Raw genomic sequence first — 25,539 nt, forward strand, 5'->3', positions numbered from 1 at the left:
CTACAACGCATCCAAAACGCCTCCACCCAACTGATCGTCAATGTCCCCCGCCACAGCCAGATCAACTCCCACCTGAGAGACCTACACTGGCTCCCCGTCGACAAGAGGTTCACCTTCAAGCTCCTCACCCACGCATACAAAGCACTCCACAACGCCAGACCAGCCTACCTGAACAACAGACTCAACTTCTACACCCCACCCGCCAGCTCCGCTCTGCCAGCCTCGCCCTCGCCGCTGTCCCCCGACAACGAACAACCTCCGGTGGCAAATTCTTCACCTACCTCTCCGCCAAGACCTGGAACACCTTCCCTACCTGCCTACGGCAGACCCAAGACCTACTCGCCTTCAGAAGACTCCTCAAGACCTGGCTCTTCGAGCAGTAGCGGCACCCCCCTCCCCTCAGCGCCTTGAGACCCTCATGGGTGAGTAGCGCGCTTTACAAGTACTTTGATTGATTGATTGACATTATTAAGAAGCGGTAGTAGAGCTTCAGCCCAGTAATTTGGATCCTGCTTATAAATAATTGGTGGTAAACCATTGGGCCAAGGTGCTCCCTCCTTTCGGCTTTCCGAGATTCTATTTGCAATGTGTTTGTTTGAGAAGAGGGGAGCGAGTACCAGACCTTGATGCTTTGGAGGCTGCCAGTCACGATGTATCTTGTTTGATTTCACCTGCTTCCGTGTTAAAAGGGTGCTGTAGGTACTTTGCCCAGGAGTCCTCCCTTATATGAGAATGTATTCCTGGGGCCATTGGGTTCTCTATATTGTTGACTGTGTGCCAAAACCTTCCCCTGTTGTTGGTTTTTGCGTCGTGTAGCAATTTTGCCCATATTGTGTCAGCATTTTCCTTTTTCGCTTGCCAGATGATTTTGTTTTTGCAGGCCTTTAGCATCCTTAGTTCAGACTGTACATTATCAGCTGGACCATTTTGCTGGAGACTGCGCAGTGTTCTATTAATTTCGCTCTTTATTTGTCTTAGTTCGGCATTTAGAGTTGTCGAAAGATTGATTCATGGATTGCTTTCCGGCCCGCAGAATGATTCCCGTTTGCTTTTTGACCCCGTGTTTTGGAGTTAGAGGGTTCAACGCTTTTGGTAAATTTTTCCCACAATGTTATGCTGTTCCCACGCCAGTTTGCTTTCCTCCCACTGTGTTTTTTTACTGACAAAAGTTTTCCTGGATCGTTGTTTTACATTTGATTCTCCTGTGATTTGCTGTGACCTTTGAAGTTGCACCAACAGTTGGATGAGTGAGTGACGAGTATGAGCTCTTGTGGTTGATGGTCACTGTAATCCTGCGTTCCAATCGAAACCTTTTATTGAGTTGAAAAGTGATAGAGATGAAAGATGTAGGGGCATATTACCAAGCAATAGCGATAATTATCGCTATTGCTTGGTTAGACACAAAAATGTATCGCCGACCTGCGGCGATTTTTATCGCAGATAAACCTTGGTATTACCAAGGTTTATCGCAAATGCGATAAAAATCGGCCACAATGCATGAATATCGCTGAAAAGTCAGCGATATTCATGCATTATCGAGCTAATGCTCTTAGCCATGTTATCCACCTCCCATTGGATAACATGGCTAAGAACTGCTCAGGGCAGGCGTTAGCTTTTGGGGATATTCGCGCTTAGCGCGAATATCTCCAAAAGTTGGTAATAGGAGATAGCGATATTAGCGACTGTTTCCAGTCGCTAACATCTTGGCACGCCCACTTTGCATGTCATTAGTGATAAATTTCTCTGACATGCAAAGTGGGGCCCAAGATGGTCGCTATCTCCTACTAGCTGTCGGTAACTGGTGTTAGCGACAGCTAGGTAATAGGGAGATCATTTTATCTCCGCTTTCTTGGCTTTTAAAGCCAAAAAAGCGGAGATAAACCCCCTTGATAATATGCCTCGTAGTCTATTGCAGTATTTGTGATGGCATTGTGGAAGGTTGCAGCCTGAAGGCGGTCCCCTGCGAATCAACCGTTTATTGCTACTAGGGACAGACTTTCTAGATCATTCAACAGGCCTTTAGAGATCTTAGTTTGCTTGCCCCACCTGCACTCGTCTTGGAGTGGGACCCCCCATGCTGATTGGCTGTCTTCGGCCAAGTCGGCACACCCTGAAAGGAACATGTTAAAGACCAATGAGACGATGTAGTTTAAAGTTGCCTCTTTGGTAATTCGTTTTGTTAGTTTGGCAACCAGGAGTTTTGCGCTGTTTTTTTTTTTTTTTGCAAGGGTTTCGATAGATAATGACAAGTTTTAACTGTTGATTGTCTTTAAGTCTTGCTATTACCATCGATATTTTCTTTATTCCATTTGTTGGGGTGTTTTTACTGTTAGTTCCTTGATGGTCGTTATGGTTTTGATCGAGGCGTATGTCGTAAGGCCTTCTTTCAGATGGCCACATTTCAAGCTTCTGGTTGCTGCGAGATGATGTGCTTTGTAACCTTGTAGGTGAAATGGTTCTTCCAGCCACGTTTCTTGGAGGAGTATTAGATTGAATTGTTGGAGGTACGCCAGTAGGGCCTTAGCCCAGGTTTTGGTTCCCAGGCCAATTATATTCCAGCAGCGTAGTTTTAGGTTTGGAATCTTTTTTTCCTGATCTGCTCTCTGTCATGGGTTCTCGGGTGTGGTGTTTATGGCTTTTGCTATCCAGGTCCAATCATTTGAAATATCTTTTCCTCTGTTATCCTGTGAACTCAGGGTGTTAGGGATGTGGCTCTCCTTGGCCTCTACAAAGGTACTGCGTGTCCCTTTAGCACAGAGCTGGTGGGCCCGGAACTTCTCTTATTGCTTGGCCTGCTGTCATTAGGCTCTTGTTGGAGTCCAAGTAGGGGTTCTGGATAACTGACTGCGCAGTGAAACATTAGTCGAAACATTAGTCGGAGCCCCCAGGCTTCTAGTTGGTGCTTCTCCTTAAGAATTTTGTCCGCTATTTCCCGGGTTGCCCATGCGGTTTTAGTTACCTCTTGCTCCGACAGATGTTTAAACGTTTCAAATTCTACCGATTCCAGGTCCAGTTTTTGATTTTGACCCCAAGACTTCTCCTACAGTGACCCCTATGTTGACTTTGACTCCAAGAGTTCTCTTGCAATGACCCCTATGTTGACTTTGACCCCAAGAGTTCTCTTGCAATGACCCCTATGTTGACTTTGACCCCAAGAGTTCTCTTGCAATGACCCCTATGTTGATTTTGACCCCAAGAGTTCTCCTGCAATGACCCCATGTTGACTTTGACCCCCAAGAGTTCTCTTGCAATGACCTCTATGTTGACTTTGACCCCCAAGAGTTCTCCTGCAATGACCCTATGTTGACTTTGACCCCCAAGAGTTCTCTTGCAATGACCCCTATGTTGATTTTGACCCCAAGAGTTCTCTTGCAATGACCCCTATGTTGACTTTGACCACAAGAGTTCTCTTGCAATGACCTCTATGTTGACTTTGACCCCCAAGAGTTCTCCTGCAATGACCCTATGTTGACTTTGACCCCCAAGAGTTCTCTTGCAATGACCCCTATGTTGATTTTGACCCCAAGAGTTCTCTTGCAATGACCTCTATGTTGACTTTGACCCCCAAGGGTTCTCTTGCAATGACCCCTATGTTGACTTTGACCCCAAGAGTTCTCTTGCAATGACCCCTATGTTGATTTTGACCCCAAGAGTTCTCCTGCAATGACCCCATGTTGACTTTGACCCCCAAGAGTTCTCTTGCAATGACCTCTATGTTGACTTTGACCCCCAAGAGTTCTCCTGCAATGACCCTATGTTGACTTTGACCCCCAAGAGTTCTCTTGCAATGACCCCTATGTTGATTTTGACCCCAAGAGTTCTCTTGCAATGACCCCTATGTTGACTTTGACCCCAAGAGTTCTCTTGCAATGACCTCTATGTTGACTTTGACCCCCAAGAGTTCTCCTGCAATGACCCTATGTTGACTTTGACCCCCAAGAGTTCTCTTGCAATGACCCCTATGTTGATTTTGACCCCAAGAGTTCTCTTGCAATGACCTCTATGTTGACTTTGACCCCCAAGGGTTCTCTTGCAATGACCCCTATGTTGACTTTGACCCCAAGAGTTCTCTTGCAATGACCCCATGTTGATTTTGACCCCAAGAGTTCTCTTGCAATGACCTCTATGTTGACTTTGACCCCCAAGGGTTCTCTTGCAATGACCCCTATGTTGATTTTGACCCCAAGAGTTCTCTTGCAATGACCCCTATGTTGATTTTGACCCCAAGAGTTCTCTTGCAATGACCCCTATGTTGATGTTGACTCCAATAGTTCTCCTGCAATGACCCCTATGTTGATGTTGACTCCAAGAGTTCTCTTGCAATGACCCCTATGTTGACTTTGACCCCAAGAGTTCTCTTGCAATGACCCCTATGTTGACTTTGACCCCAAGAGTTCTCTTGCAATGACCCCTATGTTGATGTTGACTCTAAGAGTTCTCCTGCAATGACCCCTATGTTGATGTTGACCCCAAGAGTTCTCTTGCAATGACCCCTATGTTGACTTTGACCCCAAGAGTTCTCTTGCAATGACCCCTATATTGATGTTGACTCTAAGAGTTCTCCTGCAATGACCCCTATGGTGATGTTGACCCCAAGAGTTCTCTTGCAATGACCCCTATGTTGACTTTGACCCCAAGAGTTCTCTTGCAATGACCCCTATGTTGACTTTGACCCCAAGAGTTCTCTTGCAATGACCCATATGTTGATGTTGACTCTAAGAGTTCTCCTGCAATGACCCCTATGTTGATGTTGACTCCAAAAGTTCTCTTGCAATGACCCCTATGTTGACTTTGACCCCAAGAGTTCTCTTGCAATGACCCCTATGTTGATTTTGACCCCCCAAGCCTTCTCCTACAGTGACCTCTATGTTGACTTTGACCCAGAGTTCTCCTGCAATGACCCCTATGTTGATTTTGACCCCAAGAGTTCTCTTGCAATGACCTCTATGTTGACTTTGACCCCAAGAGTTCTCTTGCAATGACCTCTATGTTGACTTTGACCCCCAAGAGTTCTCCTGCAATGACCCTATGTTGACTTTGACCCACAAGAGTTCTCTTGCAATGACCCCTATGTTGACTTTGACCCCAAGAGTTCTCTTGCAATGACCTCTATGTTGACTTTGACCCCCAAGAGTTCTCCTGCAATGACCCTATGTTGACTTTGACCCCCAAGAGTTCTCTTGCAATGACCCCTATGTTGACTTTGACCCCCAAGGGTTCTCTTGCAATGACCCCTATGTTGACTTTGACCCCAAGAGTTCTCTTGCAATGACCCCATGTTGATTTTGACCCCAAGAGTTCTCTTGCAATGACCTCTGTGTTGACTTTGACCCCCAAGGGTTCTCTTGCAGTGACCCCTATGTTGATTTTGACCCCAAGAGTTCTCTTGCAATGACCCCTATGTTGATTTTGACCCGAAGAGTTCTCTTGCAATGACCCCTATGTTGATGTTGACTCCAAGAGTTCTCCTGCAATGACCCCTATGTTGATGTTGACTCCAAGAGTTCTCTTGCAATGACCCCTATGTTGACTTTGACCCCAAGAGTTCTCTTGCAATGACCCCTATGTTGACTTTGACCCCAAGAGTTCTCTTGCAATGACCCCTATGTTGATGTTGACTCTAAGAGTTCTCCTACAATGACCCCTATGTTGATGTTGACTCCAAGAGTTCTCTTGCAATGACCCCTATGTTGACTTTGACCCCAAGAGTTCTCCTGCAATGACTCCATGTTAACTTTGACCCCAAGAGTTCTCTTGCAATGACCCCTATGTTGATGTTGACTCCAAGAGTTCTCCTGCAATGACCCCTATGTTGATGTTGACTCCAAGAGTTCTCTTGCAATGACCCCTATGTTGACTTTGACCCCAAGAGTTCTCTTGCAATGACCCCTATGTTGATGTTGACTCTAAGAGTTCTCCTGCAATGACCCCTATGTTGATGTTGACTCCAAGAGTTCTCTTGCAATGACCCCTATGTTGACTTTGACCCCAAGAGTTCTCTTGCAATGACCCCTATGTTGATTTTGACCCCCCAAGCCTTCTCCTACAGTGACCTCTATGTTGACTTTGACCCAAAGAGTTCTCCTGCAATGACCCCTATGTTGATTTTGACCCCAAGAGTTCTCTTGCAATGACCTCTATGTTAACTTTGACCCCAAGAGTTCTCCTGCAATGACCCCTATGTTGACTTTGACCCCCAAGGGTTCTCTTGCAATGACCCCATGTTGACTTTGACCCCAAGAGTTCTCTTGCAATGACCCCTACGTTGACTTTGACCCCAAGAGTTCTCTTGCAATGACCCCTATCTTGATTTTGACCCCCAGGAGTTCTCTTGCAATGACCCCATGTTGGCTTTGACCCCAAGAGTTCTCTTGCAATGACCCCTATGTTGACTTTGACCCCCAAGAGTTCTCCTGCAATGACCCCTATGTTGATTTTGACCCCAAGAGTTCTCTTGCAATGACCCCTATGTTGACTTTGACCCCAAGAGTTCTCTTGCAATGACCCCATGTTGATTTTGACCCCAAGAGTTCTCTTGCAATGACCCCTATTTCGATTTTGACCCCGACTGCTGCGGTGATGACTCGATGTGGTGGCTCATGGATCCTGGATGGGTCACTCAAGCACTGTGTTGATATCTTCCGCAGATTCCGTGAGCAGAGACCCCCGGTTCTCGCGGCTCGGGCGCCATGATCTCACCCAAGGAGAAGGCCAAGGGGAGCGCGCCGAAGGACAGCATGACGCTTCTGCCCTGCTTCTACTTCGTGGAGGTAAGAGACCGTCCTGGGGTCATCTACCAGGCGATAGCCTGGCAGCTGGGCAGAGCTTTAAAGGGCGAGGGCTGGGTCTACTGGGCAGGGCATGTGGGTGACCTCTAGAGGGTCCTAGGAATATTTAATGTGACTGGGATTTAAAAGGAAGAGTTGTAAAGGTGACGTGTTCAGCACCTAAGATAGAGGGAAGGTGGATCAATGCAGATGTTTTGCATTAGGCTAGTTAAGGTGTTCAGAACTTGGTATGACAGTGTTCTGGGGCAGATGTTTGCATAATTCAGTTGTTGGGGCAGATGTTTGCATAATTCAGTAGTCGGGGCAGATGTCTGAGGTGTTATCATTCTGGGGGCAAATAGGGTACAAGATAGGGTTCTGGGGAGAAACCCTTAGGTGACAGAGATCAGAGGGGGGCAGGTCACAAGGTTCTGGGGCAAATGCATTTGGCGTTCAAGTTCTGGGGCAAACGTCTTACATGTTAGAGCTCTGGGGGCAAAAGCCTCATGTACCAGGATTATTCGTGGTAGATGTCTTGGGCGATGGAAGTGTTGGGGAGGGAGTGTTCATGGGTTTATGGATGATAAAACCCCCGGTTAAAGAATTCTGGGGAGCTGATGTCTTGGTTGATGGCATTTTGGGGGGGGTTCATGGGATTCTGGGGACAGAAGCTGCAGGTAATATCGTTTTTGGGGGCAATTGCCTTCGATGGTAGAGGCCTGGGGGGCGAGGGATATATTTTCCATGACAAAGTTCTGAGTTTGGATGCATGAAAGAGTCCAGGACAGCTGCTTCAGAGGACAGAATTTGAGCGGGCAGATGTTTCATATGAATAAGTTCTGCTGCCAGCTGTTTCACAAGGTAACTTTGGGGTGCAGATGTTGTTTATGGCACAGTTCAGATGGGAACAGGTTTTGTATGAAATAGTTCTGATGCCTTTATTCTTGTTTGGGTCCTCCTCTAAAAGTAGGTGGTAAGGTGGTGTCCACCCCGACCGCCACCCTCTTCTGCCCTAGGCTCACTTAGACTGCAATAGATATTGGACGTGCCTGGTTCCTATTCGGGAGAGCCTCACGGCGCTACCTTCTGAGTCAGAAATGCCGACGGGAGGCTTGGCCTAGTTAGGGTTGACTTCCCCCGCCAGGACCACTCCGGAACCCAAAAAGTATTGATGGTGAATTAGTATAGGGAAATATGAAATTAATTTGAGCGGTGGACAAATTGGTCCGCCAGGACCACTCCGGAACCCAAAAAGTATTAATGGTGAATTAGTATAGGGAAATATGAAATTAATTTGAGCGGTGGACATGTGAGTCTGTAAGTTGAATTGAAAAGGATAGTGGAGAAATAGAAGAGGGAAGTGTCTCAAAAGTATTTATTTGGAGATCTTAGCAGCAGGAGGAGGTTTGGGGTGAGTAAAGGAGCGGTAGAGAGGGGAAGAGTCTCTATAAGTGCGTAAGGGAGAGAAATAAGGTATCAGATGAGTCTAAGAGGGAAGTTTGTAGAAAGGCTTGTTTAGGAAATCTGAGTGGTAAACCAGGTTTGAGAGGGTGCAAGGAGGGGTAGAGGAGGGAAGAGTCTAGAAAGGGTTATTTTGGAGATCATAGTAGAATGGGGTTTGGGATGAATCAGAGAGTGGAGTTAGAGGATAGAGGGATAGGGTGAGAAATATGGTAGTGCAGTAGAGTAGCAGATGTTTTATCTAAGAAAGATCAAAGGAGCAGATGGCAGAGGGTCAGATGTTTTATCTAATAAAGATCAGAGCAGCAGATGTTTTATCTACTAGAGAGCAGAGGGGCAGATGTTTTATCTACTAGAGAGCAAAGGGGCAGATGTTTTATCTATTAAAGATCAGATGGGCAGATGGTTTATCTACTAGGGAGCAGAGGGGAAGATGTTTTATCTACTAGAGAGCAGAGGGGCAGATGTTTTATCTACTAGAGAGCAGAGGGTCGGATGTTTTATCTACTAGAGAGCAGAGGGTCGGATGTTTTATCTACTAGAGAGCAGAGGGGAAGATGTTTTATCTACTAGAGAGCAGAGGGTCGGATGTTTTATCTACTAGGGAGCAGAGGGGAAGATGTTTTATCTACTAGAGAGCAGAGGGTCGGATGTTTTATCAACTAGAGAGCAGAGGGGCAGATGTTTTATCTACTAGAGAGCAGATGGCCAGATGTTTTATCTACTAGAGATCAGATGGGCAGATGTTTTATCTACTAGGGAGCAGAGGGGAAGATGTTTTATCTACTAGAGAGCAGAGGTTTGGATGTTTTATCTACTAGAGAGCAGAGGGTCGGATGTTTTATCTACTAGAGAGCAGAGGGGAAGATGTTTTATCTACTAGAGAGCAGAGGGTCGGATGTTTTATCTACTAGAGATCAGAGGGGAAGATGTTTTATCTACTAGAGAGCAGATGGCCAGATGTTTTATCTACTAGAGATCAGAGGGGCAGATGTTTTATCTACTAGAGATCTGAGGGGTAGATGTTTTATCTACTAGCGATCATTAGGGCAGATGTTTTATCTAATAGAAAGCTGAGGGGCAAATGTTCGATCTAATAAACATCAGAAGGGCAGATGCTTTATGTACTAGAGTTCTGAGGGGCAGATGTTTTGTCTCCTAGAGAACTGAGGGGCAGATGTTTTATCTACTAGCAATCAGAGGGACAGATGTTTTATCTATGAGAGAGCAGAGGGCTAGATGTTTTATCTACTGAGATCTGAGGGGCAGATGTTTTATCTACTAGAGATCTGAGGGGCAGATGTTTTATCTACTAGATTTCAGAAGAGCAGATGTTTTATCTACTAGAGAGCAGAGGGGCAGATGTTTTATCTACTAGAGAGCAAAGGGGCAGATGTTTTATCTATTAAAGATCAGATGGGCAGAAGTCGTATCTACTAGAGAGCTGAGGGGCAGATGTTTTATCTAAAAAAGATCAGAGCAGCAGATGTTTTATCTACAAGAGAGCAGAGGGGCAGATGTTTTATCTACTAGAGAGCAAAGGGGCAGATGTTTTATCAATTAAAGATCAGATGGGCAGATGTTTTATCTACTAGAGAGCAGAGGGGAAGATGTTTTATCTACTAGAGAGCTGAGGTGCAGATGTTTTATCTAATAAAGATCAGAGCAGCAGATGTTTTATCTACTAGAGAGCAGAGGGCAGATGTTTTATATAATAAAGATCAGAAGGGCAAATGTTTTATCTATCAGAGATCTGAGGGACAGATGTTTTACCTACTAGAGAGCTGAGGGGCAGATGTTTTATCTACTCGAGAGCAGATGGTCAGATGTTTTATATAATAAAGATCAGAAGGGCAAATGTTTCATCTATCAGAGATCTGAGGGACAGATGTTTTATCTACTAGAGAGCAGACGGTCAGATGTTTTATATAATAAAGATCAGAAGGGCAAATGTTTCATCTATCAGAGATCTGAGGGACAGATGTTTTATCTACTAGAGAGCAGACGGTCAGATGTTTTATCTACTAAAGAGCTGAGGTCAGATTTTTGATCTAAAACAGATATGAGGGTCAGACATTTTATATGAGGGATCTGAGGGGACAGATGTTTTATGTGAGAGATGAGAGTAGCAGTTGTTTTAACTAATAAAGATCAGAAGGGCAGATGTTTTATCTAATAGAGAGCTGAGGTCAGATATTCTACATGATGATCTGAGGGGACAGATGTTGTATGTGAAAGATCTGAGGGGACAGATGTGTTATGTGTGAGATCAGAGTAGCAGGTGTTTTTTCAGAGATCAGAGTAGCGGGTGTTTTATCTACTACAGAGTGGAAGGACAGATATTTTATCTAATCAAGGTCTGTGGGGCAGGTATTTTATCCAATAATATGAGAGCCCAGAGGGGGCTCTTCTATTCTAAGTGCAGGGATTGTATATGCTGGAGTTCTGAGGTGCAAATATTCCATACATTATTCTGAGTTTCTGATATTTCATAGGATAGAGTTGTGTTGGGCAGGAGTTTTATAGGACAACGCTCTGAGGGGTACATTGTCTGCACTTTAGGGTTCCTGGGAACACATCTTTGACAAGAGTGTGCCATGGTAGTTAGATGTACGCAAGCGAAAGTTTGCCAATTTGCGCTCTTCCTGGTCGACTGCGCCGTTCTTCCTCTCATGGTCCATGCTCCCCTCCTTCCACATCCACAACCCGCCCCTTCCTAATATTTGTCTTTCCCCACTTCCTGGTCCATGTCTGTTTGCATCAGCCCACGGCTCCCCTGGCTACTGCAGGCCCAGGCTGGCCTAGGGCCTGCTGCTCTTCCATCCATGGTCGATGACTCAATGATCATTTCACTTCCTGGTCTTTGTCTCTGTGCCCTCCATCCCTTTCAAATCCATGACCCTCCCCTCCTGCTCAACGTCCTGCCCTCCACACCGTCCCTGCTTTGACTTTCTTCCTCGTCACTCTCCTCCCTTCCTGCCCCCTGGGTCCAGGACTCTCCCCATGTGCCCCTGCCTCACAACTCTCTGTTCCTTCCTGCCTCATGATTCTCTGTTCCTTTCTGCCTCACGACTCTCTGTTCCGTCCTGCCTCATGACTCTCTGTTCCTTCCTGTCTCATGACCCTCTGTCCCTTCCTGTCCCATGATTCTCTGTTCCTTCCTGCCTCATGACTCTCTGTTCCGTCCTGTCTCATGATGCTCTGTTCCTTCCTGCCTCATGACCCTCTGTCCCTTTCTGTCCCATGACTTTCTGTTCCTTCCTGTCTCATGACTCTCTGTTCTTCCTTGTCTCGTGATTCTATGTTCCTTCCTGTCTCATGACTCTCTGTTCCTTCCTGGCCCATGACTCTCTGTTCCTTCCTGTCTCATGACTCTCTGTTCTTCCTTGTCTCATGACTCTCTGTTCTTCCTTGTCTCATGGTTCTCTGTTCCTTCCTGCCTCATGACTCTCTGTTCCTTCCTGCCTCATGACTCTCTGTTCCTTCCTGCCTCATGATTCTCTGTTCCTTCCTGTCTCATGACTCTCTGTTCTTCCTTGTCTCATGGTTCTCTGTTCCTTCCTGTCTCATGACTTTCTGTTCCTTCCTGTCTCATGACTCTCTGTTCCTTCATGTCCCATGACTCTCTGTTCCTTCCTGTCCCATGACTCTCTGTTCCTTTCTGCCTTATGACTCTCTGTTCCTTCCTGTCTCATGACTCTCTGTTCCTTCATGTCCCATGACTCTCTATTCCTTCCTGTCTCATGACTCTCTGTTCTTCCTTGTCTCATGGTTCTCTGTTCCTTCCTGTCTCATGACTCTCTGTTCCGTCCTGTCTCATGACTCTCTGTTCCTTTCTGCCTTATGACCCTCTGTTCCTTCCTGTCTCATGACTCTCTGTTCTTCCTTGTCTCATGGTTCTCTGTTCCTTCCTGTCTCATGATTCTCTGTTCCTTCCTGTCTCATGACTCTCTGTTCCTTCCTGTCTCATGACTCCTGTTCCTTCATGTCCCATGACTCTGTTCCTTCCTGTCTCATGACTCCCTGCTCCTTCATGTTCCATGACTCTCTGTTCCTTCCTGTCTCATGACTCTCTGTTCCGTCCTGTCTCATGACTCTCTGTTCCTTTCTGCCTTATGACTCTCTGTTCCTTCCTGTCTCATGACTCTCTGTTCCTTCATGTCCCATGACTCTCTGTTCCTTCCTGTCTCATGACTCTCTGTTCTTCCTTGTCTCGTGATTCTCTGTTCCTTCCTGTCTCATGACTCTCTGTTCCTTCCTGGCCCATGACTCTCTGTTCCTTCCTGTCTCATGACTCTCTGTTCTTCCTTGTCTCATGGTTCTCTGTTCCGTCCTGTCTCATGACTCTCTGTTCCTTCCTGCCTCATGACTATCTGTTCCTTCCTGCCTCATGATTCTCTGCTCCTTCCTGTCTCATGACTCTCTGTTCTTCCTTGTCTCATGGTTCTCTGCTCCTTCCTGTCTCATGACTCTCTGTTCCTTCATGTCCCATAACTCTCTGTTCCTTCCTGTCTCATGACTCTCTGTTCCTTCATGTCCCATGACTCTCTGTTCCTTCCTGTCTCATGACTCTCTGTTCCGTCCTGTCTCATGACTCTCTGTTCTTCCTGTTCTCATGGTTCTCTGTTCCTTCCTGTCTCATGATTCTCTGTTCCTTCCTGTCCCATGACTCACTTTTCCTTCCTGTCTCATGACTCTCTTTTCCTTCATGTCCCATGACTCTCTGTTCCTTCCTGTCTTATGACTCTCTGTTTCGTCCTGTCTCATGACTCTCCGTTCCTTTCTGCCTTATGACCCTCTGTTCCTTCCTGTCCCATGACTCTCTGTTCCTTCCTGTCTCATGACTCTCTGTTCCTTCCTGTCCCATGACTCTCTGTTCCTTCCTATCTCATGTCTCTGTTCCTTCATGTCCCATGACTCTCTGTTCCTTCCTGTCCCATGACTCTCTGTTCCTTCATGTCTCATGACTCTCTGTTCTTCCTTGTCTCACAACTCTCTGTTCCTTCCTGGTCCATTATTTTCTGTTCCTTCCTGCCTCATGACCCTCTGTCCCTTCCTGCCTCATGACTCCCTGTTCCTTCATGTCTCATGACTCTCTGTTCTTCCTTGTCACATTACTCTCTCTGTTCCTTCATGTCACATGAGTCTCTGTTCCTCCCTGTCTCATGATTCTCTGTTTTTCCTTGTCTCATGACTCTCTGTTCCTTCCTGTCTCACGACTCTCTGTTCCTTTCTGTCTCATGACTCTCTATTCCTCCCTGTCTCATGACTCTCTCTTCTTCCTTGTCTCATGACTCTCTGTTCCTTCCTGTCACATGAATCTCTGTTCCTTCCTATCCCATGACTCTCTGTTCCTCCCTGTCTCATGACTCTCTGTTCTTCCTTGTCTCACAACTCTCTGTTCCTTAAGGTCCATTATTCTCTGTTCCTTTCTGCCTCATGACCCTCTGTCCCTTCCTGCCTCATGACTCCCTGTCCCTTCGTGTCCCATGATTCTCTGTTCTTCCTTGTCACATTACTCTCTCTGTTCCTTCCTGTCACATGAGTCTCTGTTCCTTCCTGTCTCATGATTCTCTGTTCTTCCTTGTCTCACGACTCTCTGTTCCTTTCTGTCTCATGACTCTCTATTCCTCCCTGTCTCATGACTCTCTCTTCTTCCTTGTCTCATGACTCTCTGTTCCTTCCTGTCTCACGACTCTCTTTTCCTTCCTGTCACATGAATCTCTGTTCCTTCCTGTCTCCTGATGCTCTGTCCCTTTCTGTTCGAGAGCTCTCCCTACACCGTGCTTGTCTCTTGCAGCTGCCCATAGTGGCCTCCTCCATTGTGACCCTCTACTTCCTGGAGCTGACGGACCTCTTCAAGCCGGCCAAGGTGGGCTTCCAGTGCTATGACCGTGCCCTCTCCATGCCGTTCGTGGAGACCAACGAGGAGATGATCCCGCTGCTGATGCTGCTCAGCCTGGCCTTCGCGGGTCCAGCGGCCTCGGTGAGTATCAGGGTGTATGTGAGTGCCCGCACCAATAGATGAACACTGGGATGTTTGTGAGTGCCCGTGGCCTCGGTGAGTACCACGGTGTCTGTGAGTGACAATGACCTCCTGAGTACCTGGGTGTCTGTGAGTGCCCGCGGGCTCAGTGAGTACCAGGGTGTCTGTGAGTAAACATGGCCTCAAGTGAGTACCAGGGGGTTTGTGAGTGCCCGTGGGCTCAGTGAGTACCAGGGTGTCTGTGAGTTCCTGTGGCCTCTGTGACTACCGGGGTGTCTGTGAGTGCCCGCAGCCTCTGTGAATACCGGGGTGTCTGTGAGTGTCCGCGGCCTCGGTGAGCACTGGGCTGTCTGTGAGTGCCTTTGGCCTCGGTGAGTACCTGGGTGTCTGTGAGTGACAATGACCTCGGTGGGTAACAGGGTGTCTGAGTGTACCCAGACCCTCTATTAGTACCAGGGTGTCTGTGAGTGCCCGCAGGCTCAGTGAGTACCAGGGTGTCTGTGAGTGCCCATGGCCTCGATGAGTACCAGGGTGTCTGTGAGTTCCCATGGCCTCTGTGACTACCGGGGTGTCTGTGAGTGCCAGTGGTGTTGGTGAGTACCAGGGTTTCTGTGAGTGACCATAGCCTCAGTGAGTACCAGGGTGTCTGTGAAGGCCCGCGGGCTCAGTGAGTACCAGGGTGTCTGTGAGTGACCATGGCCTCAGTGAGTACCAGGGGGTCTGTGAGTGCCCGCGGGCTCAGTGAGTACCAGGATGTCTGTGAGTGACCATGGCCTCAGTGAGTACCAGGGGGTCTGTGAGTGCCTGCGGGCTCAGTGAGTACCAGGGTGTCTGTGAGTTCCTGTGGCCTCTGTGACTACCGGAGTGTCTGTGAGTCCCCGCAGCTTCGGTGAGTACTGGGTGTCTGTGAGTGTCCGAAGCCTCTGTGAGCCCTGGGCTGTCTGTGAGTGCCCGTGGCCTCGGTGAGTACCAGGGTGTCTGTGAGTGACAATGACCTCAGTGAGTAACAGGGTGTATGAGAGTGCCCAGACCCTCGATGAGTACCAGGGTGTCTGTGAGTGCCCACAGGCTCAGTGAGTACCAGGGTGTCTGTGAGTGCCCACGGGCTCAGTGAGTACCAGGGTGTCTGTGAGTGCCCGCGGGCTCAGTGAGTACCAGGGTGTCTGTGAGTGCCCGTGGCCTCGATGAGTACCAGGGTGTCTGTGAGTTCCCATGGCCTCTGTGACTACTGGGATGTCTGTGAGTGCCAGTGGTGTCGGTGAGTACCAGGGTGTCTGTGAAGGCCCGCGGGCTCAGTGAGTACCAGGGTGTCTGTGAGTGACCATGGCCTCAGTGAGTACCAGGGGGTCTGTGAGTGCCTGCGGGCTCAGTGAGTACCAGGGTGTCTGTGAGTGTCCGAAGCCTCTGTGAGCCCTGGGCTGTCTGTGAGTGACAATGACCTCGGGCTCAGTGAGTACCAGGGTGTCTGTGAGTGCCCGTGGCCTCGATGAGTACCAGGGTGTCTGTGAGTTCCCATGGCCTCTGTGACTACTGGGATGTCTGTGAGTGCCAGTGGTGTCGGTGAGTACCAGGGTGTCTGTGAAGGCCCGCGGGCTCAGTGAGTACCAGGGTGTCTGTGAGTGACCATGGCCTCAGTGAGTACCAGGGGGTCTGTGAGTGCCCGCGGGCTCAGTGAGTACCAGGGTGTCTGTGAGTGACCATGGCCTCAGTGAGTACCAGGGTGTCTGTGAGTGCCCGCAGGCTCAGTGAGTACCAGGGTGTCTGTGAGTGCCCGTGGCCTCGATGAGTACCAGGGTGTCTGTGAGTTCCCATGGCCTCTGTGACTCCCGGGGTGTCTGTGAGTGCCAGTGGTGTTGGTGAGTACCAGGGCTTCTGTGATTGACCATGGCCTCAGTGAGTACCAGGGTGTCTGTGAAGGCCCGCGGGCTCAGTGAGTACCAGGGTGTCTGTGAGTGACCATGGCCTCAGTGAGTACCAGGGGGTCTGTGAGTGCCCGCGGGCTCAGTGAGTACCAGGGTGTCTGTGAGTGACCATGGCCTCAGTGAGTACCAGGGGGTCTGTGAGTGCCTGCGGGCTCAGTGAGTACCAGGGTGTCTGTGAGTTCCTGTGGCCTCTGTGACTACCGGAGTGTCTGTGAGTCCCCGCAGCTTCGGTGAGTACTGGGTGTCTGTGAGTGTCCGAAGCCTCTGTGAGCCCTGGGCTGTCTGTGAGTGCCCGTGGCCTCGGTGAGTACCAGGGTGTCTGTGAGTGACAATGACCTCAGTGAGTAACAGGGTGTATGAGAGTGCCCAGACCCTCGATGAGTACCAGGGTGTCTGTGAGTGCCCACGGGCTCAGTGAGTACCAGGGTGTCTGTGAGTGCCCACGGGCTCAGTGAGTACCAGGGTGTCTGTGAGTGCCCGCGGGCTCAGTGAGTACCAGGGTGTCTGTGAGTGCCCGTGGCCTCGATGAGTACCAGGGTGTCTGTGAGTTCCCATGGCCTCTGTGACTACTGGGATGTCTGTGAGTGCCAGTGGTGTTGGTGAGTACCAGGGTGTCTGTGAAGGCCCGCGGGCTCAGTGAGTACCAGGGTGTCTGTGAGTGACCATGGCCTCAGTGAGTACCAGGGGGTCTGTGAGTGCCTGCGGGCTCAGTGAGTACCAGGGTGTCTGTGAGTGTCCGAAGCCTCTGTGAGCCCTGGGCTGTCTGTGAGTGCCCGTGGCCTCGGTGAGTACCAGGGTGTCTGTGAGTTCCCATGGCCTCTGTGACTACTGGGGTGTCTGTGAGTGCCAGTGGTGTCGGTTATTACCTGGGTGCATTGAGAGGCAATGGCGTCGGTGATAACCAGGGTGTGATAGAATCCTGGGCCATATAAGAGCATCCACAGTTTCAGTGACAGTCTAGGATGTTCGTGAGTACCAAGGGTACCGGTGAGTACTGTGAACTATGGTGTACTACAGAGACACCACCATGGCCGATGTTTTGTATCGAATATGTCCAACTGATTACATTAATATTGGTTTATCAGGGAAATGCTATGAAAACGTCATCAATCAGTTTTATTCATTTTTTATTCACATTATTTCCATGAGTGATAGTTCTATTTTGTTTGTTAAAAGGGCAGTTGGAGGCACTTGAAACCTCCTAAAAAGACATGAATGGCCCTGGAACTTTTTAAAACAAATTAAACCTTGCCCAGAGGTTACCTAAAGGGTCGGATGACCTGGAAGTCCACTCAACTCCATTTTGTACGCCAATGTCTCTTCTCGCACGTTTTTCCGCAGATCATGGTGGGCGAGGGCATCGTGTACTGTATCCAGTCGAAGATCAAGGGGCGCAGTGGGTCGGAGGGCAGCATCAACGCCGGCGGCTGCAACTTCAACTCCTTCCTGCGACGGACCGTGCGATTCGTGGGTAGGTGGACACCCTGTAGAAGGGGTATGAGATCCAGAAATGGGGTGCAGAAACACCCGTAAACGTAAATTTCAAGAATTTGCAGAGGTAGCTCACCAACCGACCCAGAGGGTTACGAGGAGTGGCAGAGAGGTACGGGCATGAGGCGATGAGGTAGGTTCACTGGTCCTCACAGTAAGTGCCATGTTGACTCAAGACACCCTACTGTGTTACTTACAGCAAACGTCATGCAACCAGAAGGTTGTATGTCACGGTATAGAGTGACACAACAATCTATCAGGGAATTGTAAGAGCGCTACTCACCCGTGAGGGTTTCAAGGCGCCGTGGTTGGTCAGGAGCCAAAGAGCCAGGTCTTGAGGGTCTTCCTGGAGGTGTTTATAGAGGGGGTGCATCTGATGTCTGTCAGGGGCTCATCTAGCCAGGAGATTGTGACATCAACCACCATAATATAGTGAAGGTAAGTAGAGATGACGTAACTCCACTTTCTCGTACTGCGACGAGCATATCGCCGAGGTACACTCATGTGGAGGTCCGTATAGAAACTCTCTCATTGCCTACATACGCTTAATTTGACAATTGTCTGGTAGGCAATAGTCTGATAATATTTTGGAAGAACCATATTTAAAACTCGGTATGTGGTGGAAGGCCAACCCACCGTCTAAGGGGCAGTGCCAGTCTAGAAAGGCTCTTCCCTTTCAAAATACCAGGAGGTGGTAGATATCTACCACCTCTTTGCTTCCTTTCATTATTTTCCCCTCTGATCTTAGACATTATCTAAGAAGAGATGCAGAGAAGGGAAGGATACACTTTCCTTGTGAGCTTTGTTTTTGTGTTTGTGAATTTGAGCAGCGTTTTATACAGAGTGCCGATACCCACAGGGTGACCTGGCGCTGGACACAACACTAACATGTCAGACTCCACAGTGGTGCATCAGCAGATGACTCTCTGTTGGAACTACTTCGAGATGCGAAGAGGCACACAACATTGTGGGTGAGGTGATAGTTGTAAAGCCACAGAGGTTCAAGATCATGGAAACTAAAGAAACAATCCTTGGGCAAAGCACCCACCTGCTGGTGTATGAATCTCTAACTGTACCTTTCTTTCCCCACCTAGGAGTCCATGTCTTTGGTCTCTGCTCCACTGCACTGGTCACGGACGTCATCCAGTTGGCTACAGGATACCATGCCCCCTTCTTTCTGACTGTCTGCAAACCCAACTACACCATGCTGGGCATTCCATGCGATGCCAATCCGTATATCACCCAGGACATCTGCTCCGGCCCTGACCGGCACGCTATCATCTCGGCCAGGTAGGTACCATCTGCTTGACGTTTGGTGCATGCCACCGAGCATGCCACGAGTGTGTCACCTACCAGCTAGCGGTCAGTACAGCACTTCTGCACCAGTCTCAGACTGTCCCCCCTTTCCACTCTTTTAGGAAGACATTTCCCTCCCAGCATGCAACGTTGTCTGCGTTTGCAGCAGTCTATGTGTCGGTGAGTTCTTTGTCCAAGTTTTTTTATTCCACCACGTGGGACTTTGGAAAGCTCTTCTTGACTCTCATCTTCCTCTCCTAGATGTATTTTAACTCCATCATCAGCGACACCACCAAGCTGGTCAAGCCCGTCCTCGTCTTCGCCTTCGCCATTGCTGCCGGCATCTGTGGCCTGACGCAGATCACGCAGTATCGAAGCCACCCCATTGATGTCTATGTGGGCTTTCTGATTGGCTCAGGAATCGCTGCTTACCTGGTGAGTTGGCAGAACCACGCCCAACCTCAGTCCCTCATGGGAGGCAGTCCAAACCTTGTAACTCCATGGAAGAGGTTTTGGGTTCCGTAGGGGACACATGGGGTGGTACACGAGGTCCAGGCTGATATTAGTTGGTGCTCATTCCAGCTTATATACCTCCATGAAAGTGGTCTTGTGTAATGAGGTGGTAGTATGGATGGTGTAAGAGGGTCAGGCTGGCATTATGTACCACTTAATGGAACTCCCTTCACAGAGACATTCTCTATTTGGCTGCAAGAAGGTCGTAGGTCACAAAACATCGTAGAGTATAGACCTGATTCACAAAGCTAAACTACCACATTTTGTGTAAGTTTACAATTGTTTGCTATTCACAAAGGTGTTTCACTAGTACTATCTTTATGACTGTGAAGTCTCCGCACACAAAACGATAAGACAGAAAACATAGCTTCATTAACTTCTCTGAAGTAACCTACGACAGCTTGAGTTTGCTAAAGAACAAGGGGTCAAAAACCTTCTGTATTTACCCTTTATTTACCCCCAAAGAGACCCTACCAGCTCTCGGGTGGGCATGGGGATGGCGGTTAAAGATGCAGTTACTCCCTGAAGTGCCAGTCCACACATTCTGGCACACTATGTCTCATACACAATGCCAGTAGATGTAGAGTCTGTTCAAGCTTGCCTGACCCACTGGTCTATTAAATATGTTTTTGCACCCCCTAGGCTTACCACGCGGTGGGAAACTTCCAGGCACCAACAGAAAAGGAGCAGGTGAACCCTCCTCACAAGGATGCGCTGCGAGCCCTCACGCAGCGTGGCCACGACTCCGTTTACCACCGGAACAAGTCGATGAGCACCGACGAGCTGACCCATCAGCAGCAAATGGAGGGCATGAACCGCCAGGTGCAGCGCGAGAAGAACTCCATGGGAAGCCTGAAGCGGGCAAGTGTCGACGTAGACCTCCTGGTGCCACGCAGCCCCATGGCCAAGGAGAACATGGTGACCTTCAGCAACACCCTGCCCAGGGTGAGCACCCCCTCCATGGACGACCCCGCTCGGCGCCACATGACCATCCACGTGCCCGTAGACGCCTCGCGCTCCAAGCAGCTCATCACCGAGTGGAAACAGAAGTCACTGGAAGGCCGCAGCCTGACACTGGGTGAGGAGGTGGCCCTAGCCCAGACACACCGCCGGGCGGCATCAGAGTCAGCCGGACTCAGCCTGGATGAAGAAGAGCCCATTCCACCATCTCTGTACCCAACTGTGCAAGCGCGGAATGCTGAACGCAGTGCCATGGGGCCCCGTGTTTTGATCCAGCCCAGGCCTGGGGCCAGCCAACTTGTCCACATTCCGGAGGAAAACCAGGGGCCTGCCAATATTTCCCCCAAGAGCAGCTCTGCCGTGAGGGCCAAGTGGATGATGATGGCGGAGAAAGGCTCAGGCCAGCGCCCGGCCAACACGCCGCGTCTCATGCAAGTGATCGCCATGTCCAAGCAGCAGGGCCTGGTGCCCGTCACCCCCAAGCACTCAGAGACCTCCTCGTCCTCCACGGCAAGCTCCGACTCCTCCTCCCAGTACCGCTCGCCCTCCGACAGGGACAGCTCCAGCATCGTCACCATCGATGCCCACGCCCCTCACCACCCCGTGGTGCATCTGTCGTCAGGCAACGGGCCGTGGGAGTGGAAGACTGCCCAGAAGAGCGTGGACTCACCCGATGTGTATGAGATGAACGAGATGCGCGGCTTCCGGGCCGGTAAGAGTGCTGGGGTCTCGCCGGGCTCCTCCATCAGCGACATGGACCAGGAAGAACCTCGCTTTGGAGGGGCAACGGTCAACCTTGCTTCTGGAGACCGAGGGGAGGCGCCCCCCGAGAACATGATGAGCACGTCCAGCAGAGAGTCCACCCTGAGGAGGAAGCCCCCCGTCTTGGCAGCCCTGGACAAGGAACTGCACGCGGAGATAGAAGAGAACTTCTACAAGAAGCTGCAGGCCAACCGGAGGTTCAAGGAGTAGAGCTGCCGAGGAGCGCATGCGCTGTAAATACCTTCAGGATGTGGGGGGATGCTGTGACCTCAGCCGGAAGACCCCGGCATCCGGCCAGGGCGGGACTGCACGGTTTGCACGCGTGGGCCCACCCTGCAGGGGCTCGGTGGATCCTTGGATGTTTGTAGCAACAAAGACACTGAACACTTGTGTTAAACATTCCTGGAGCGTCCACCCACGTGCCCCGGCGCCGCCGAGCTCCAGGACTTGTGGGGTCCATGTTACTGGGGCCTTAAAGGGACAGACACAGACCTGCCGGATTCTTTCTTGGAGCCCCAGAGCTTGTGGGGTGGGAAGACAGGGGCAAGGAGCTGGCGTTGAGGGGTGAGGCTTCTTATGGGGTGAAGGAAGAGGGGCACACTCTGGTGGAAGCAGGCATGGCAGCATGGTAGACATCAAACTGAACATGCTTTGGGGCTCAGTGAGCACCACTTGACACCCAAAGGGCCAGTCCCGCCGCACTCGCCCACATGCGCTGGGCATGTGTGGTTTTTGAAGAGTCACAAAAACAAGAGCTGATGTCAAAGGAAATGGTTGCTTTGGTCCCTTTTGATGAGAACACATAAGGATGGGATGGAGAGAAGGGCCGGTTGGTCAAGGGGGACATTGAGAGATTCGTCAGAGGTAGGTTCGTCTTTAAGGCCGGAAGGAGCGGCGGTGAGAGTCAGACCTTACCGGCTCTGCCTCAGTGCCACCGGTCTTTAAGTGGTCCCGGCCTGCCAGAAATGCACCCGGTCCGGCTTGGGCCAAACCACCTCTGGAGCGAGTCCTACAAACTCAAGTTTACAAGTGTGTCTCTATGGCCTACAAGGCTGTCTCCTTATTGTAAAGTGAACGACTGCAAAATAAAAAAAATGACTTAGAAAAAAACAAAAGAAAGCGGTGAGTCAATAGCTCATGAATGACCTCTGAAGTTAGGTGACTTCTCTGGTTCAGAGCCCCCCCCCCCTCTTTTAGCACTGCACTGTCACATGGACTCCCTTCGGCTCTTAGAACCTCAACGATACACCTGTCCATGGTCACCCACCCTGCTGCCCAGGACCAGGCACCCTGCTGCCCAGAACAAAACACCCTGCTGCCCAGAACAAAACACCCTGCTGCCAGGTCCAACCCCCCTGCTGTTCAGACCCAAATATTCTCTTGCCCAGGCCAAAAACCCTTCTGCCCACACAGATAAATTGTTCTGGTGATGTCCTAACACTTTGCTGCCCTGACCCAAAGAGAGTGCCCCCCCCTGTTCAAACACTGCTCTATCTATCTACACCTAAACGCTATGACGTCCATGCCAGGAAGCCATGACACCAGGGCCAGCCTTTGGCAGGGGAGAGCAGGGCGCTGGCACCGGGCACCGGCACCGGGCACCAACCTTCAGAGGGCGCATGTATAAAGGTCCTGTAACCGGCAGTGCCTCTCGCTCTTGGCTGTGGCGCTTCACTTTAAACACATACGCTTGCCTCTATATCCATAGGCCAGTAAGGTGCAGGCAGTTCTGTTGGACTGTAAACGGAAATAACTGTGTCCCGAGTCCTCAACACCCCTCCCCCCAACAGATGCCAACTGAGTAATCATTTGACCTGTTGCTGCGCCCTCATCGCAGCAACAGACGGCATTCGAACTCTACTGGACAACGGAGACACAGTCGCCCTCATCCTCCTTGACCTCTCTGCAGCCTTCGACACAGTCTGCCACAACACCCTTCTACAGCGCCTCAAAAACATCGGAATCCAAGGAAAAGCACTGGAATGGATCACCTCGTTCCTCACCGGAAGAACGCAGAGAGTCCGCCTCCCACCATTCAAGTCAGAAGCCACTGAAGTCATCTGCGGCGTACCACAAGGATCCTCACTCAGCCCCACCCTCTTCAACGTATACATGAGCCCCCTCGCGGCCATCGCACGCCAACACAACCTCAACATCATCTCCTACGCCGACGACACTCAACTGATCCTCTCACTCACCAAAGACCCTAACACCGCCAAAACCAACCTACATGAGGGAATGAAAGAAGTGGCCGAGTGGATGAAGCACAGCCGTCTGAAACTAAACTCAGACAAAACAGAAGTCCTTATCTTAGGTACCTCCCCCTCCTCCTGGGATGACTCTTGGTGGCCAAAGGCCCTTGGAAAAGCACCCATCCCGACGGACCACGCACGGAACCTGGGCGTCATCCTCGACTCCTCACTCTCTATGAACAGACAAGTCAACGCCGTTTCATCATCTTGCCTCAACATTCTTCGCATGCTCAAAAAAACATTTCGCTGGATCCCCACCGAAACCAGAAAGACAGTCACCCATGCACTGGTTACTAGCCGCCTGGACTACGGAAACACCCTTTACGCCGGTATCACCGCAAAACTCCAGAAAAAACTCCAACGCATCCAGAACGCATCAGCCAGACTCATACTAGACATCCCGCGTAAAGACCACATCTCTAGTCACCTGAAAAACCTCCACTGGCTTCCCGTCAATAAGAGGATCACTTTCCGCCTCCTAACCCACGCACACAAAGCACTTTACGAACTTGGACCCGAATGCATCAACACACGACTTTCCTTCTACACCCCCTCCCGCCAGCTACGATCCTCCAACCAAGCCCTTGCTACCGTACCTTGCATCAACAAAACCACCATGGGAGGTAGATCCTTCTCCTACCTCGCAGCTAAAACCTGGAACTCACTCCCCACTCACCTTCGTCTCACTCAGAACCACCTAGCATTCAGAAAGCAACTTAAAACTTGGATATTCGAGAAGTAATTCCCCACCTTCTTCAAGCGCCTTGAGACCCTCCGGGTATGTAGTGCGCTATATAAATCTTTTTTTTGACTTTGACTTTGACTTAGTGTCTGGACCCCGCACCCATCACCCCCACCCGAAACTACCCTACCATAAGTAAAGTGCCTAAATAACGGGTTATGTAAGTCCCTTGAACTTCAGTGAAGAAAAAGGTGAGAAATGGGCCCAACGGGTCTCGGAGCGCTTCAGTGAGCTAGATATAGCAAACGGTATTTTCTAAGTTACGTTGTAAGCACGCCACGGGCACTGGTGCATTCAAGAATAATGGCCCTTTTGGCTGCTGGTGAAGTAGTAAAATACAGTGGTTTTCATGGTTTAATGGGCCCTGGTGCCACTGCACCTGCCGCGCCAATGGTAGTAATGCTCTGTATTTTCTCTATACTCAATGCATGCCAACGTTGGTTTGTCCAGTCCCGATGGCTATGGTGTCCAGACCATGCCCGGTATCGATCAATCAGGATTTATAAAGCGCGGCTCATCACCCGATTGGGTACCCAGGCGCATGCAGGTCCCGGAGTCTTATTCGAACAGCCAGGTCTTAAGGGCCATTTGGAATTCCGGCAGTGAGGCGATGGGCCAGAGGTGCGTGGGCAGACTGTAGTGCTAGTATTGCTTGTCTCTGTGACATCTGTTCACCTCTCTCTTTAAGTACAGAGCGTACATTTGTAATTAACAACTGTTGCAAAGTCAGTTATTAGTAGAGGCGAAAATGCATCTGCCACCTTCCATAATGCCACCAGGCCTGGGTGTAGTTTGCGGAGTTTTACTGCGCAAAACTCTGCGAAATTACAAAAAACTCTGCGAAGTTCCGAGAGTGGCGGAGTGCAGTGCTGCCTGCAGTTTGTGCTGGGATTTCTGCCGCTCGGGTAGAAATTATATCCGAGCGGTAGCTCGCGAACTTACAGTTTGCGATTGTGAGCGGGGAAAAAACTCTGCTGCACATCCCGAAGAACTTCGCGGAGTGCATAAAAGTCTGCAAACTCCACGATTTGAGCGAAGTTCACCACCCAGGCTTAAAGGCCACTAACACAATCTAGTGCTCGGAAAATTATTCCCAAGCTCAACCCTTGGTAGCTTGGCTGCGAGCAGGCAGGCTTAACTTCAGAGACAGGTATGTAAAGCGTTTAAAAACACCAATTCAGTAAATAACACAACATGCAATAGAAATCCAACACAATTTTATAAAAATAGGAAATATTTTTATCTTTAAAATTACACCAAAATGAAAAAATATCTACTGTAGGGGGGCAGAGATATGCATTTTTAAATATTAAACACTTTCTAGTGCTTTGAAACCAATAGTGCCACTTCTGGACATTTGTTCGCCTCTGACCGATACAAAGTCAAA

General features: G+C 49.6%; 1 protein-coding gene across 1 annotated transcript in view; it reads left to right on the forward strand.

The window, feature by feature from the left end:
- The window catches only part of PLPPR3 (phospholipid phosphatase related 3), a 43,527-nt gene extending 21,279 nt beyond the window's left edge, over nucleotides 1–22,248 (forward strand). Inside the window, exons 2-8 of the mRNA XM_086946726.1 lie at nucleotides 6,648–6,770; nucleotides 14,029–14,214; nucleotides 17,478–17,607; nucleotides 18,722–18,917; nucleotides 19,046–19,103; nucleotides 19,185–19,358; nucleotides 20,079–22,248. Coding sequence (XP_086802852.1) covers nucleotides 6,690–6,770; nucleotides 14,029–14,214; nucleotides 17,478–17,607; nucleotides 18,722–18,917; nucleotides 19,046–19,103; nucleotides 19,185–19,358; nucleotides 20,079–21,368 — 2,115 coding nt within the window. The 5' untranslated portion in view covers nucleotides 6,648–6,689 and the 3' untranslated portion in view covers nucleotides 21,369–22,248. The remainder of the gene's footprint in view (nucleotides 1–6,647; nucleotides 6,771–14,028; nucleotides 14,215–17,477; nucleotides 17,608–18,721; nucleotides 18,918–19,045; nucleotides 19,104–19,184; nucleotides 19,359–20,078) is intronic.
- The last annotated feature ends 3,291 nt before the right edge of the window (nucleotides 22,249–25,539 follow it).

This window comes from Lissotriton vulgaris, chromosome 12, assembly GCF_964263255.1.
Source record: "Lissotriton vulgaris chromosome 12, aLisVul1.2, whole genome shotgun sequence".
Classification (NCBI taxonomy): Eukaryota; Metazoa; Chordata; class Amphibia; order Caudata; family Salamandridae; genus Lissotriton; species Lissotriton vulgaris.